General features: G+C 41.5%; 1 protein-coding gene across 4 annotated transcripts in view; it reads left to right on the forward strand.

Moving 5' to 3' along the window:
* DNM2 (dynamin 2) overlaps nucleotides 1-16571 on the forward strand; it is an 82645-nt gene that overhangs the window by 19313 nt on the left and 46761 nt on the right. For all 4 annotated transcript variants that reach the window (XM_063294515.1, XM_063294516.1, XM_063294514.1 and 1 more), the window contains exons 2-7: nucleotides 5784-5857; nucleotides 6109-6258; nucleotides 8690-8893; nucleotides 10015-10113; nucleotides 14011-14171; nucleotides 15315-15457. In XM_063294515.1, coding sequence (XP_063150585.1) covers nucleotides 5784-5857; nucleotides 6109-6258; nucleotides 8690-8893; nucleotides 10015-10113; nucleotides 14011-14171; nucleotides 15315-15457 — 831 coding nt within the window. The remainder of the gene's footprint in view (nucleotides 1-5783; nucleotides 5858-6108; nucleotides 6259-8689; nucleotides 8894-10014; nucleotides 10114-14010; nucleotides 14172-15314; nucleotides 15458-16571) is intronic.

A 16571-nucleotide genomic window follows, 5' to 3' on the forward strand; every position in this document is an offset into this window, starting at 1 on the left:
TTCTTCAGCCGTTCCTCCCTTTTAGTAAGGATTAGGTTCAGGATTGTAGACCCCTTTATTCCTTTATCCATCTTCAAGCAAATGAAGTTGTCAGCAACAGAAGATAAGAATTTGTTGGACCTCTGGCTCTCGGCAGAGTTAAATTTCCAGCTGATCTCAGTCTATTGGTTACCTGAGGGACCGCCTCTTCCCCATTACATCAGCCCGTCCCACCCGATCGTGCAGAGAGGGCGTGCTGCGGATCCCATCTCTAAGACAACTTTGTTTGGCGGGGTCCAGGAAGCGGGCCTTCTCTGCAGTGGCGCCCGCCCTGTGGAACATGCTGCCCTCAGAGGTGAGATTGGCCCCATCGCTCCTGGCTTTTCGGAGGAGTCTGAGGACCTGGTTCTGCCGCCTCGCTTGGGGCAGAGAAGGGAATAGATCTACATGGGGATGGCTGCTATAGACCACTCCTCCCACACTTGGACTGTTTTAGATTCTTTTGCCACTTGGACTTTTTTATGTTTTACTCTTATTTTTATTATTCATTACTGTAATTTTATATTGTATATTTTATTCATTGCATGATTGTTGCTTTAATTGATTACTGTAAACCGTCCAGAGTCCCCCGAAGGGAGGAGATGGCCAGGGACAAATTGGATAAATAAATAAATAAATTGAAATTCTTCATTGTCAATATTATTATAGCATCAAGAAGATTACTGAAAAATACAGAATGACTAGTGTGTCAATGGGAGTTAGAATTATCAATTGAAAACCGCCCCCCCCCCCCAGTTTATATTCCAGCGGGATAGCGGAACTGAGGAGAAGGATTTGGGAGGCACTGGTGGAAAGACAGGTCTTAGAGGAAGTTTGGAGTCCTAGGCCCAGGAAACCTCCAGTTGTTAGAGTGACAAATTTATGAATATATTTTTAATTTCAGGGAAAATCCTTTAAATACAATGTAAGGGAACTGATTTACAACCTATTTTAAGTTGTTTAATAGAAGTTATTTTGAGTCCTTGTTTAAACAGTAACAACGTGATATTGGTGTTCTATATCTTTCTCACATTCTACTTAGTCATATTACCTCAGAGATATATGAAGAAACAGAGAACTGAAAGTATTTCCAGATCAAGGAAGGGTTTGGTAGTGGCACTAAAACCAACAGATCCTTTAGAGGCATCCTCAAGTTAATGGGATTATACTTTAATTTTGAAGAAAAAGGAAAAATAAGAAAATGACCCCCAGAACAGAGAGAATACACAACAAGCAAAGATTGGCAAAAGTTAGTAAGAACAATAGAAAGGGTTTCTTCACCTAAATTCAAAATACACAGAAAGGAAGGGGGAAAAATAGAGGAGAAAATCTGTATACTAGCTGCTTATTCAAGTTGGCAAAATGCTAACCAATAACAAAGAAATTGTGAAACCACAGTATTAAAGTCTGGCTTAGTTTTTCCTAAGGAGGTATGTGTTCCTCAGGCGACTTGAAGAGCTTGAAATCAATTCTGCCCCTTCATCCTGCTCTTTAAATTGTCTGAGATTGATAAAAATGTGAAGATTGAAAGAAATGGAAGAAGACTAATGATGTATCTTCAATTTATATTAAAGGATGCTACATAGAAAAAAAAACAGACTTGTTACAGGGAGGCAGATTCTGATTGATTATTAAGAAGAATCTTCTAAAAGAGCAGTTTGACAATGGAAACAATTGCCCACAAAATTGGTGGGCTCCCTTTCACTGGACATGTTCAAGTATTTATTTTTATTATCAAATTTTATCACTGCCCATCTCCCCCACCCCCATGTAACCCTCTGTAAAAATTGCTTTTATTTGGATCCCTTTACTGGCCATTGGGTTTGTCTTGATGGCCTAACCAGCCCTTTCCAATGGTATATGTGTATTCTTTTATGCTTTGGCATTGTGCAATGGAACACTGTTTCTCTTTTGCTGAATCACTGTGTTTGAATTTCTTGTCCTGTGATATATATCCCATAACCATTTGCAGAACTAGAACAAACAGAACAAACTTTATTACTCTCAATAACCAGTCCAAAGGGGAGAGAAAGAGAAATAGAGTAAAATATCCAAGTACGTACAGGGAAATGAATAAGTCAGTACATTTAAAATAGTATAAAAATTATAGATAGAAAACCTGTTGAGCTGATCTAGTTAACTAAACCTAAACAATCTGTTATCTATAGTATTTAATAAGTGGAGTTGTCATTTGGTGTCTGGTTTGCTTGTAGCAGGATCAGCTTAAAAGAATATGAGCCATTGATTCTATTTCTCCCTTTCCATATTGGCAGTCTTTCTGGGTATGGAATCTTCTTATATTTGTCCGGCAGTACTATAGAGGAGAAGGTACTAATGCATGCCGTTGAAAAGGCCCATCTGTGTTTTTAAAAAATAAGATTTTGTAAATAATTGGCTGGGGCACCATTAGAAACTTCCATCAGCAAGCAATAGAAGTATGGGACTTAGGCCAACTCCTTCTAGTGATCCATATCAGCTACCCTTTCTTAAAACATTTTCATGGCATCTTCATACCCCAGTTGGCTTAGATATTCAGATGAGAAGTCATAGGTAATAAGCTTTTGTTTGCAAACTAATTACCAGTTATCTGTATATTTACTCATTAGCAACAGTGAGATTAATCCACTAGGGTTTAAAGCAATTCTGATCCAAGTGATTATCATTCTGGACCAGGCCTGAATTTGGCAGGCCTGCTTCCAGCCTCAGGGTTACATTAGACATCATCTGTCTAATGAGAACACTTATTATGACCCTAAGGAAAGCTGATTGAATCCATTCATAGATTGTAAAATATGAAGGTAGACCCAGTTGTATTCTATACATCATTTGTGCTACTGATTTGGCCTGAAGTAGTTTAATCCAGCCTTTTTCAGCCTTTTGACCCTGGAGGAACCCTTGAAATATTTCAGAAATTACAAAATTATTGTATTTGTTTCATGCGTAGGCTTCTATATATGCATTAACAGTGTTCTTAAACTAAAAATAAAAAATGAAACTTACCTCTTTAATGTGAAGTTGCCAAAATTTGAAATAATTTTTTAAATAAATTGTGATCTCCCAAGGAACCCCTAGTGACTTCTCGCGGAACCCAAGGGCTCCACAGAACCCTGGTTGAGAAACCCTGGTTTAATCACTACCAGAGCAAATTTCCCTCCTTGTATTCTATAAAGGCTTAGAATGGCTATGGTACTCTTCTGTGTCTTTGAAGCAGCACAGACAGTTTGAGCCTTTAATTTCCTATTGGTTTGGAAAACAAGCCTAGATTAACCTGTTCAATTGCGTTGTTATTAAATATCCATTTGTTTCTTTGAGTGCTGTTGGAAAACACTAAAATTTTGTGTGTTTTCTTTATGATCAAATGCTATTATATATAATTTATTATTGAGTAGCCATTAGGCCATATCAGAGTACAGGATATAAAACATAAATAAGACTGTGTGTAAAAATAGAATAAAAGGAACAAATAGATAAGAAAAGGAATAAAAATACAAATCATATTTCTGAATTACCCCTACAGTTTACCCTAACCAGGCTCACATATGCAGATCTCAACTGACCTGTTTTATTCAAATAAAGGGCCGTATTATATGTAATTTTTGGATTCTGTCCGCACGTGAAGTATGTTGTTTTAATATAAGGATCCCAATAGGCCATTTGTCTAATGTGCGGTCCTAGATACTGATCTCTCTCTTATACAATTGTCATTCAGATAATATGTGTGTTATGACTTGTACCTCTGGAGCTCTGCAAAAAAAAATTTTTTTTTTGAATTTATGATCAAATGTTCACTTTTATAAAAGGCTGCCAAAATTTCCAGTGCTTGTCTTGTGCCAATTTGCACTTGTGAAAGTACTGGTAGTCCTTAAGTTACAACCCTTCGCGACCATTTGAAGTTACAGCAGTGCTGAATGAAGGGACTTACGACCGGTCCCCGAAGTTACAGCTGTTGCAGTGCCCCAGCAGTCACATGATCAAAATTTGGGTGCTTAGCAGCCCACCCGCACTTACAACTGCAGGGGCGCTTCAACTCCCCCCACCCACCTATCTCTCCTCCATCTATGCCCCTTTGGCCCCCTGCACTACGTGGCCCCTGCGGCCCTAGCTGGCCTTCACCATCTTCTTGCTCCCGCTGCTGACCAAGCATGCCTGGCTCTTTTTGAGGCAGATGCTGCCTACATGAGCTTTCTTCTCAAGATTGCACACTGTGGTTTCCTTGCGAGACCTGAGGAAGATGGCCTCATGTGGCCAGTGGCTGCCTTGTGAAGGGCCATGGCGGGCACACCTTGTCAGTGGGAGCAAGAAGATGGCGAAGGTCAGCTGGGGCAGCAGAGTTCAGGGCAGCAGGGGCCTCAGAGTGCAGGGTGGCAAGGGTGATTGTGGCTGGGACTGGGCTGAGGTGGCTGAGGCTTCCAGAGTTGCTTCAGGTTGCTTCCCAGGGCTCTGTGCCTTTATGCCATGCTGCTGGGGTGGCTGAGGCTTCCAGGGGCAGCTGTGGTTTTGCGCTGCAGCTCAGGGGCTTCTTGCAGCCCCAGAGCCGTGGCCTTCCAAGAAGTTGAGCTGCAGCATGGCAAGCAGCCCCAGAGCCGCACAGTTCTGGGGCTGCTTGCCACCCTGCAAGGCAGAGTACAGGGCAGTCAAAAGGGCAGAAATGGGGAGAGATAGTAAGGTGGGGGGAGTTGAAGAGGAGGCAGTCCCTTACTTCATTGAGGCTTGTGGCTAGGAGGGACCAAATCCAGAATGGATTGGGGTAGGTCCTCGGCTAATGACTAGTGGAATTTGGTTGACAACAGCAACAGGGATTGCCAGGATTGCTGTCGCTAAGCGATGTGGTCATGTGACATCACACTTTATGACCAAATCACTTAGTGATGGAAATTCCAGTCCCAATTACCGTTGGACTTCCTGTAATGCCACATCATCATGGTTCACCCATGGTTCAGAGAGCCACATAAGAACCCCATTTCTGATTGAAAATCAGAACTCATAAGAACAATAGTACCTTAATATGTAATGCATAATAACATAACTAGAGCAGCATGATTCAGAGCAGAAAAATAGGTGGAGCACTTGACTTCTGCTGTGGCATTGCATTTGTTGATTCTGTTCTGTAACTATTCTTATATCACTGTGAAATGATTGTTCATGATAGAAAAGAGAAACTGAAGAAACTAAGGTAATGCTTTATAAGTCAGAGAGTGAAAAGAGGGAAAAGTCAGGAAGTTTATTCCAATATTATATAGTGAGTGAGAGAGAGAGAGAGATGGTAAATGTATTGTGGATTCAGTTGCTGTTAAAAGCACTTGAAAAGTAATAATGTAAAATAGCAGTCTAAAGATTTGCCTGATTTTACAAGATTGGTCATAGTACCACTTAGGCATCTAAACTTCCATTCTGTTTCTATAGTTAGGGAAACAGTAGCATTGTGCATCCTTCCTTAATAAAAAAAATTAAGTACATTACAAAAGAAAAGATAACTCTTAGTAAATAAAAGCAGTTTCCCTTGTTTCCTTATTTTTTCTTTCTGTGAGGTAGTCATTACTGCCTTCACTGACCACAATTTTTATATGATCTTGAAAAATGTGCAAGCTTTGTCGTTAATGGGGTCATCAGTCTCTATGCACTAAGGTTTGGGGAATGGAATGCTTTCTGGACACTTGCAGTGTATAGCTGAAGAAGTACATTTAAAAATACTTTCTTAGTAAAATTTCCTGTTTATAGTATCTGTTTTAAGCTATCATAGTAAATATTGTCAACATATTTTGCAGGGATTTCCTGCCCCGTGGATCTGGAATTGTTACCCGGCGACCTCTCATCCTTCAGCTTATCTTTTCTAAAACAGGTGTGTGGTCCTTACATTTATGCTTAAAAAAGTAATCCAAATTCTTCTTTGAATGATGTTATATTCATGTACAGTTCCTTCTTGGATTTTGAGTACTGTAAATATTCAGTCATGCCTTAGAAATTAGTAAGAATGATGAAGTATTTAGTATGGTTAAATTATAATAATAGATTATAATTCTTGAGTGAGCACTCAAAAATTTACCATAGGTTTGTATTTGAGCTTCACAAGAGGTATCTTCTCTCTTTCAGAATATGCAGAATTTTTGCACTGCAAGTCTAAGAAGTTTACAGATTTTGATGAAGTCCGGCAGGAGATTGAATCAGAGACTGATAGGGTGACAGGAACAAACAAAGGCATTTCTCCTATTCCTATTAATCTGAGGGTATATTCACCACATGGTAAGTGGTGTGTCTTTTGCCTCTGAGTAAACTTTGTAAAAGTTGGATATTATAGTCTTCTCAGTGCCTAGGAAAGAAGAGGGAGATTTGGAAAATATTGTTCAGAGAATCTACACATTCTTCCATTATCCTGAAAACAGATAACTAACTCTCCTATTCATTGAGGGGTTCTTACCAAAAGAATGAAGAAAGCTCCACCATAACTAAGTCAAGGATAAATTAGATCCCAAATATTGAAGGTATTCCATTGTTGAGATTTCTGTAACCTAATCTCTTTATCTTTTTAATGAAAAGAGGACTTTGTGAGAATCTTGTTTTTGGATGTAATTGGCTGTCTGACAGTGATAATTGTTGACATACATATACATCCACACATATACCTGAGGGTAGGGATGTATGAAATATTTCATTATGAAATGTTTTGAGCATGGAATTTTACAAAATGCTGCATTTTTAAGTGTGCAGTTGGCCATCTCAAGCAGTTTGAAAGTGCTTTGGTGATTTATGGATTTACTGATTAAAAAGAGTTGAATATGGGAAGAAGGGAATTACTTTTTTTTATCCCACCTTTATTATTTTTACAAATAACTCAAGATGGGGAACATAATGCCAAGTCAGTCAATAACAAGGCCCCCCTCATATTTGATCTGATCATGGAGGAGGGGGCAGACCTGGCGTGTATTACCGAGACCTGGCTGGGCCCGGGGGGGTGGAGTAGCTCTCTTAGAAATGTGTCCGGCCAGGTTTCAGGTGTGGCACCAGCCAAGACACTGGGGCAGGGCAGGTGGGGTAGCAGTTGCCATCCGAGTGTCTCTAGTGGCTTTCAGGGGCCCTGCTTCACAAGTGGCTGGTTGTGAGACCCTGTTCAAGTTGAGTTCCCAAGAACAGTTGGGAGTGTTGCTGCTGTACCAGCCTCCGTGCTGCATGGCAACCTCCCTGCCTGGGCTGCTGAAGGCCATCTCGGGGTTGGCAGTGGAGTTCCCCAGGCTTATGGTTCTGGGGGACTTCAACCTGCCATCCCTGGGGCATGCCTCAGAGGCAGCTCAGGAGTTCATGGCCACCATGGCAGCCATGGGCCTGTCCCAGATAATTCGGGACCCAACTCGAGACAGTGGTCACACCCCAGACTTGGTTTTCTTGTCAGAGCAGTGGCAATGTGATCTGAGGGGAGAGATAGATCTGTCCCCATTGTCATGGTCAGACCATACCCTGGTGGCCCTGAGATTCTCTTATGCCACCCCCCTCCGCAGGGAGATAGGGCCCATTCGATTGGTCCACCCCCGGCGACTGATGGACCCAGTAGGGTTTCAGAGGGAGCTGGGGGTTATACCTGAGGATCTACTGCATAGTCCAGTGGAGGTCCTAGCCGCAGCTTGGAATAGGGAGGCAGCCGGGGCCTTGGACAGGATTGTGCCTGTGCGATCTCTCTTACCTCATTCAGCCCGACGCTCCCCGTGGTTCACAGAGGGGTTGAGGGTTCTGAAGAAGGTTAAGAGCGCTTAACCTTAATCTGGAGCGCTGCTGGAGGAGGACGAAGACCGAATCTGACCGAACACAAGCTAGAGCTGCTATTAAGGCCTGCCTTGTGGCGATAAGAGTGGCGAAACGTCAATATTTCTCCGCTTTTATTGCGTCCGCAGATTGCCCCCCGGCGGCCCTGTTTAAGATCACTCGTTCCCTTTTGGGTAAGGTGGATTCAGTTACCCACCTACAGGGCCATGCGGAGGAGTTTTCTGGGCATCTGCAGGATAAAATTGCTCAGATCCGTTCCAAGTTGGACTCTATGCATGAAGCACAGTCTGGAGGAGATGCCGGGTTTTTTTGAGCAAAAAACAGATGTCCTGAGCTGAAGGCACTTTCATGCTTGAAATACTTCCAGAATGCTCAAAGAAGCCCACTTTGGACTTGAAACATCAGGGTTATACTCAAAGATGGGATGCTTTGGGAAATTTTGCACTTGAAATATTTAGAAATGAAATGGCTGCTTAATACTACTTAAAAGCTTCCAACTCCTGAAAGTGCATTTGAATAGAAATATCCAATTAAAATGCTATTTTAGGGGGGTGGCAATGTTTATTTGCAGCAAAAATCTGTATAGTTACCTCTGGGAAAATAATGACGGGAAAAATATGTACACATTATCTCAAGATGGAATACTTTTATAAGTCTTTGGAAATAATGTCATGACCTATGAGTACATAATTAAAAGTTGAGAGTATTTTGGTAATTATAAAACTGACTTTAATTGATTTTTTTATTTTTCATTTCCCTCTCTCTTTCATTTAAATGAGCCCTCTCTTGGCTTTAATAGTTTTTTTCCCCTCTTTTAGGTAAAAGGGCTTTGGAAAAATCTCTGAAGTCCAGAGCTGATCTTAAGACAAAAGAGCCTTTCTCAAGTGAAGTTCTTATTCTTTGCTGATTTTCTTTTCAGTGCTGAATCTGACTCTGATTGATCTTCCGGGTATCACTAAAGTGCCAGTGGGTGACCAACCCCAGGATATAGAGTACCAGATTAAAGATATGATTTTGCAGTTCATTAGCAGAGAGAGCAGCTTGATTCTTGCTGTGACTCCAGCCAATATGGATTTAGCCAACTCTGATGCGCTCAAACTGGCTAAAGAAGTTGACCCACAGGGTAAATTATGTTTTTCTGTTTACCTGCTGATGTAGCGAGTGTATACATTCTTCATCACAGACTAGTGTGAGATTCCAAAATAGCACTTCGTAATGATTTTTCCAGGTAGAATGCACCAGGACGCAGTTGCTGTTCTGTAGTAGCAATAGCCTAACTCTGATAAGATCTCAATCTTTAAAAGAAATCTTGTATTACTATTATTTATTATTTATTTAACTTTATTGGTTGCCCAACTCCAGAGGACTCTGGGTGGCATACAAAGCTAGAGAAAATATAAAAACAGCTAAAAACATTAAATCAAACAGACAGCCCAGACTAAAAAAAATCTAATAGACAACAAAATCAACAAAACAAAACAGGGGCCAATGAACAAATAATAAGCATTAACCCCAGGTCTGGGACCAAAGCCAGGTTTTCAAAGCTTTCTGGAACCCTAGGAGAGAGGGCGCCATCCTTATCTCTGGGGGGTGGGGGGATGCTGTTCTAGAGGGTGGGAGCTGCATGCTTCCTAGGGTTGGTGGTGTTTAATGGAGGGGACCTGGAGTGCACCCACTCTGCTGGAACGTAGTAGGTGGGCAGAAACCATTGGAGACAAGCAGTCTCTCAGATATCCAGGCCCTCTGCCATACAGGGCTTTATAGATAATAACCAGCACCTTGAATTGCACTCAGAAGCCAACTGGCAAGCCAATGCAGCTCACATAGCAGTGGTGACACATAGGTACACCGAGAGGCACCCATTACTGGTAGGCAATGGGAGCAGAGAAGATTAGATTAAAGCACCTTTTAGCTCAAAATGCAAATAAGAACAAAATTGAGTAATTTCTACCTTTTAGAGTAGTAACTTTTTAATTCTATGCTGCCTGACAAAGTAATAAAAAGATTCCAGAAGCTCTATAAAATAGATGGAACATGAGGCTAACCATTCTGAAATGTAGGACCCAAACAAACCAGCTCAACAAAGTATGTTGTTGTAATATATTATGTATATTTCAGCTAGTTTTATACTGTTTGTTATATATAGAATATCATTATTTTGCAAGGAAACATTATCCTGAGAAACTTATTTTAGAACTTGCTAAATTGATCACCACTTGATTACGACTCTCTTTTCTTTTTCAGGTTTAAGAACAATTGGAGTGATAACCAAGCTAGACCTGATGGATGAAGGCACTGATGCCAGAGATATCTTGGAGAATAAACTGTTGCCTCTGCGGAGAGGTAGAAAAGCATTCAGAATTACAGCTGATGGATATTCCTTTCAGTGAATTCCATCTTGGGTTGCTGATTAAATTCATAGGCAAAACAAGGAATGAAGACTCTGGGCTAATTATGGGCAGAGGAAAATATAGCAGAAGATAGGGAGCAGGCTGTACTCCAAGTGCCTTAAACTGGTTCTGCATACCAGCCAATGGTCTCTTACCCAATGCCAAGTCATCAGAACCTCAAGAGGCTTGGGCTTTCAACCACTTCTACTGACTGCCAGCTCAGCTTGTAATAAAGCTCCTCTCATCCATGACTTAGTTGTAGATGAGACAGCTGACCTGGTGTGTATTACTGAGACCTGGGTGGGCACAGAGGGAGATGTTGGCCTCTTAGAAATGTGCCCATCTAGATTTCGGGTGTGAGTTGAGACCCCAAGGCAGGGGTGGTGGGGTAGCTATTATCATCCAAGATTTTGAGGCTTTCAGAGGTGCTGCCCTGCAGATTATAGAACGTAAGACCCTGTTTGTACAGTTCAGATCTAGGGATCGGTTGGGATTGTTGCTGCTGTACCAACTTCCCTGCCATGTAGCAACTTCTCTGCTGTAGCTCCGTAGCCTGATTGGCAGTAGAGTTCTCCAGGCTTGTGCTCCTGAAGCACTTCAGTCTGCCTTCCTTGGATACAAATTCTGATAGGCCTTGGGAGTTCATTGCCATCATGGCAACCACTGACCTGATCTAGGTCACTGAGGACTAAACACATAGTGGTAGTCACATGTTGGATATTGTTTTTGTATTGGGGCAATGGCAATGTGATTGTATTTTGAGGGAGTCTACCATCACTCCATTGTCATGGACTGCTTTGGGGCTGCTCCCTGCTGCAGGGAGGCTGGACCTATTCAACTGATTCACTCCAGGCATCTGAGGGACCTGTCTGGGTTTCAGAGGGAGTTTGGGGTTGTTCCTGAAATCTGGTGCATGATTTGACTGAGGCCTTGCTTGCCATCTGGAATGAGAAGATTGCTGTGGTTTTGGATCGGATTGCATCTACGTGGCCTCTCCCTGTCTGTGGAACCTGGGGCTGTCCTGGTTTACAAAGGAGACAGAGTGATGAAATGGCAGAAGAGAAGCCTCGAGTGCTTCTGAAAGACAACAGAGAGCAAATTTGACCAGACATGGGACAGAGCCTGTATTCAGGACTATGTTACAGTGATAATGGTGACAAAACATGTATATATATTTCCAGCCTTATCTTGTCTGTAGATAGCTAACCAGTGCCCTTGTTTGGGGTGATTCAGTCCCTCCTAGGTAGAGTGGAGTCTGAATTGTACCTGCAGACCGTTGTGAGAAATATTCTAGGTATCTCTTGGATTAAATTGCTCAGTTTCTAAGTTGGATGCTGTCTCTGCAGCAGATCCTATGGAGTTGATCCATGTCTCTTATCCAAGCTTTTCCAGGAGATTATGTGTGGCTGGGTCCAGGCAGTGGTGAATTCATCCTTGAGGGAGGAGGTGGTTCCACCAATACTTAGGGAGGCAGTGGTCTGTCTCCTACTCAAGAGATCGTATTGGACAATTTTTGTCCTGTCTCTAACCTTCCCTTTTTAGGGAAGGTTGTTGAGAAGATGGTTGTGCTGCAGCTTCAAAGGGTCCTGGAGGAAGTGGATTATCTGGACTACTTTCAGTTGGTTTTCAGGCCTGGATATGGGACTGAAACAGCATTGACTGGATTTGTGGATGAGCTCAGGTGGGAGTGGTGTGGAGATGGTGCATCCATCCGTGCTTTCCTTGATCTCTTGGCATCTTTCAATACTGTTGATCATAGTATCCTTCTGGACTGGCTCCAGGGATAGGAGTGGGAGGCACAGTTCTGCACTGGTTCTCTTCTTCCAGGGCCAGTTCCAGTCTGTGTTGATTTGGCGGGCAAGGGGAATCTAGCTCATGGTCCCTTCTCTGTGGAGTTCCTCGGGGATTTTCTCTTCCAACACCCTTCCCCCCACAAGCAAGCCCACCATGCTTTGGCCAAATATATTTTTACTAGTTATTGTGAGATGCATGCTATCCACCATCTAAGTAACTTAGACCGTAACTGCACACACGATATATCTGTTAGTATAATTTGCATAACCACTCCCTAATTTGTAAGGGACGCGGTGGCGCTGCGGGTTAAACCGCTGAGCTGCCGATCGGAAGGTCGGCGGTTCGAAACCGCGCGGCGGGGTGAGCTCCCGTTGCTCGTCCCAGCTCCTGCACACCAAGCAGTTCGAAAACATGCAAATGTGAGTAGATTAATTGGTACCACTTCGGCGGGAAGGTAACGGCGTTCCGTGAGTCATGACCACGGACGGGTCCTTAGGGACAACGCCGGCTCCAAGGCTTAGAAACGGAGATGAGCACCGCCCCCTAGAGTCGGACACGACTGGACTTTACGTCAAGGGAAACCTTTACCTTTACTCCCTAATTTGCAGTATTTTTCTTTCCCTTTCTGATCCTCTTTCATGGATTGGAAGGACAGATAAGATCTGAGCATCCTTCTGAGTTGTTTTTAAGTCTTTGGTGATACAGTTGTAACTATTCTTTACAGCATCATTTGTCCCTAAATTGTTATCAGGAAGGTATAATTATCAACGGACTTGACAGGTCTTGAAAGTTGTTCTGTACATTTCATGCATTTAGTTAACATACTGCAAACATTGGAACAGTCAGGCATGTATGTGGTGCAAGACCGAACAGCATTGCATTCTGTTATACATAGGGTCGCCATGAGTCGTAAACAACTCGAGGGCAACTAACAACAACAACAGTTAACATACATTTGTTTCAGTTCATGATAGTAGTGAGTCACCAACTAACATTATGGCCAAGAGTACTTTAGTTAAAAATATAGTAACAGAGCAGGGAAGTTTATTATGTTTGCCTTTTTAAAGGTGTGATAACCTTAAATAAGGAATCCTCTTCCTTTCAGGTAAAATAATGAATTATCCTACCCCTTTGTCATCTGGAAGATTTCTAAAGCTCTGAAATTTGAAAAGCTAATACAGGCAGGCAGTTTCTTCCTATGCTGGACATCTTTTGGTATTAGGAGGCATCTGGTACATAAGTTGCTTGTAGCTTTCAATCTTTTCTCCTCTGGTAATAAGCATTAGATAGTTGGAACCATATATACTGTTTAGAATAGTTATTTAGAAACTAAGAAATGGTTCAGCGGAAAGTGCTTTAATATGCGTCATATGAGTTAGTTGACATATGAATGTTGATAAATATGAAATGAACAAATACACAGGTCAGATTAGTGTTATGCATTTCAGCAAAAATTGCTGAATAGGTTCTGGATGTCAAGGTTATGATTTCCTACTATTCCCCTTGTATGGCCATTAACTTGACAACTTTATCTAGTAACAGATAATTAGTAGAGGATTTGGTGATTACTCATTTCACAGACTAAGATCTTGATAATCCTTTTAATCCAATTCAGAATCACTTTTCTGCATCTAGAATAAAAATGCAAAATAAGCACATTCTCATGTGCATTCAGGTATTGCATTTTAGTTTTCTATACATTTCTTGATTCATTTTCTTATATTAAAGACGACCATTTGAGATCAATAGTATGATGGCATGATTGATAAGCAGACTATTCTGGGTGAAGAAAACCCAGCCACACCTGTAAAAAATCCCATCCTGTCTCTAGGCTGTTTCAAGTAAAGAAAAAATAACTGCATGTTCTCAGTTTTCAGAGTGGATTTCTGAACTTCACTGTAGAAGCTATATTCCCCCTATTATTGATACACTCTTATGTTTACCTGACTTTATGAAGTTGTTGCACTGTCTCATTCCAGCCCTCTTCTCAGAATTTTTTCTGGTCCCTGTACAAACTATAAGACAGAAACTAACATGTGGAGTTGTTCCCTTGTAGGCTACATTGGAGTTGTGAACCGGAGCCAGAAGGATATTGATGGTAAGAAGGACATCAGAGCAGCATTGGCAGCTGAGCGCAAGTTCTTCCTTTCCCATCCTGCTTACAGACACATGGCTGATCGCATGGGAACTCCCCATTTGCAGAAGGTTCTGAACCAGGTATGCTGTTCCTACAGCGATCTAACTATTTTTCTTGGCTCACTCTTACCAGCTTGCTTTCAGCTGAACATCACAGAGTGTATGTCTTATACTTTCTAATAGTAGTTATTATTGGAGAAGGTGTCTCTCTTACTTTAAAGCCACATGTAAGTTTTTCCCTCTGCGTCAGTGTCCATAAATCAATTAACTATGCTTCAGTTTAGAGCTAGTTTGGACATTGCAAAGAAACAGTAGTGGAAGTAAGATACCTTGGTTTCTGGTTTGTTTAGGTCTCTGTACCAGGCATAAAACCGCCTGAAGGAGTGCTAAATACTTCTCATAAACAGATTTCTCAATGGATGCATTTCTACTGAATATGAGCAAACCTTGTTGAAGCAACAGATGTTCTGTAGGTGGTATAGCGTAAGACAGTGCCTGCTGTGGAAGGACTCTGCGCTCTCTTTTAATCCGCAATAAGAACAGTAGAGTTTTATTGGGAAGAGAAAGGAATACAAGGATTCTTGAGTACTATTAGTATCTTCTGATTATTATATTCTGTATATTTGCTCCCGGCCTTCTGGAAGAAATTGAAGACCTGGTTCTGCTACCTTGCGTGGGATGGGGAGGGTAACAGCTCCACCGGGGGGCGGTTGGTGCCATAGCACCCCCTATTGATTGGGATTCCATCTCCTCTTGGATTTTGTATTTATTATCTTATTTATGTTTTTAAAGTGTAATGTCTTTATTATTGTTTTTATTGTAAGCTGCCCAGAGTCCCCCATTGGGGGAGATGGGTGGTAATATAAATTAAATAAACAAACAAACAAACTTTTCCGAACTTTCAGAGCAGGTTGTCCATCAGATGAGCACTCTTGTTTGAGAGCAAAATAGACTGGCAAGTACCTAAGGAAATAGTGCATGCCTCAGCCTCTCTGGCTTCAAAAGGGGGATGGCTTATTTTAGTAGCATGATGAAAGATGACAGGTCTCCTGTGCGTGTCTGACCCTTTGGGGGGACATCGCTTTCGTGATGTTTTCTTGGCAGACTATATCAGGGTGGTTTGCCATTGCCTTCCCCAGTCTTTCCCAGTTTTAGTAGTAAGAAACTTTATATACAGTAGTGATATTAATGTAAAATTATTGTTGCTTCCTGTCTTCTCTTCAGCAATTGACAAACCATATCCGGGACACTCTGCCATCCCTGCGTAGCAAACTTCAGAGTCAGCTGCTGTCACTTGAAAAGGAGGTGGAAGAATATAAGAATTTTCGTCCTGATGATCCTACACGGAAAACCAAAGCCTTGCTGCAGTAGGTCAACTCTATACTAAACTCTAGTTCTCATTTGAATAGCTTCCTGCTTTCTTTGCTGTGCTTTGAGAGGTGTGTGTACCATAGTCTTGTTACCTTTTTGTTGTTGTTGTAGTTATGGAGAAACATTTATGATATGGCAAACATCAGTTAGGGTTCCTTCATTCCCTTTATAGAGCAACTTTGATTTCTTTATATTTTACAGTTCCATAAGCAAAAAAATACCCTAAAGAATTGATTTTTTTTATTATGTATCATCAAGTCATTTTCGATTCCTAGTGACCTCATAGATAGATTTTCTCCATGATGATCTATCCCTAACCTGGTCTTTCAGATGTTCCAACGATACGCTCATCACCACTGTAACTGAGTCCATTCACCTTGCTGCTAGTTGTCCTCTTCTTCTCTTTCCTTCCACCGTTCCCATTATTAGAGCCTTTTCCAGAGAGCTAGGTCTTTGCATAATATGTCCAAAGTAGGATAATCTTAGCCTGGCCCTAAAAGATCCCTACCCCAAATTTCAACAGAGAGCAGGAGAGAGAGAAGGTAGCAAGAGATAAATGTTAGTTGAACGTTTGCAGCAGATAGGGCTGGGATTAAGGGATTATACAAAAAATGTGATGCAAAAAGTGATTTTGTAGAAGAAAGAGATGGTACCAGTGTTTGAAGTAAAAACATCCCTGATAAGAGGAAAGTCTTATTAAGAAGTATGTCTACAGACTCACGTATGATACAGTTTTTCTCTATTAGGGAAGCAACCTATGGTTGCTTTGCTTAGCATTATAAGATGCCGTGGGCCAAAAAGACCAGCATTCTCGAATGCTTCTAAAACTATAAACTCTCTGAACTGAACATAGAATAGCAGCAGTTCTTGATTTTCTGGCTCTGGTCAGAGAGGAAGTAGCTGGAATTAAGACGATTCTATTTCTAGTTTAGCTTCTCCAGTAGCCTTTTGGGGTGACAAAAAGAAACTCTTTGTTAGAGCAGAATTTATAAGAAACATTCCATCTTACTGTATGGTATCTGAACTCTCCAGGGTTAAACTATACCCATTTCATTAAGGAAAAAAGGTGTGTGTGTGTGCATATATACACATACTGTATAATATATTAGT

The sequence above is a fragment of the Candoia aspera genome, chromosome 2 (assembly GCF_035149785.1).
Source record: "Candoia aspera isolate rCanAsp1 chromosome 2, rCanAsp1.hap2, whole genome shotgun sequence".
In the NCBI taxonomy this organism is placed as follows: Eukaryota; Metazoa; Chordata; class Lepidosauria; order Squamata; family Boidae; genus Candoia; species Candoia aspera.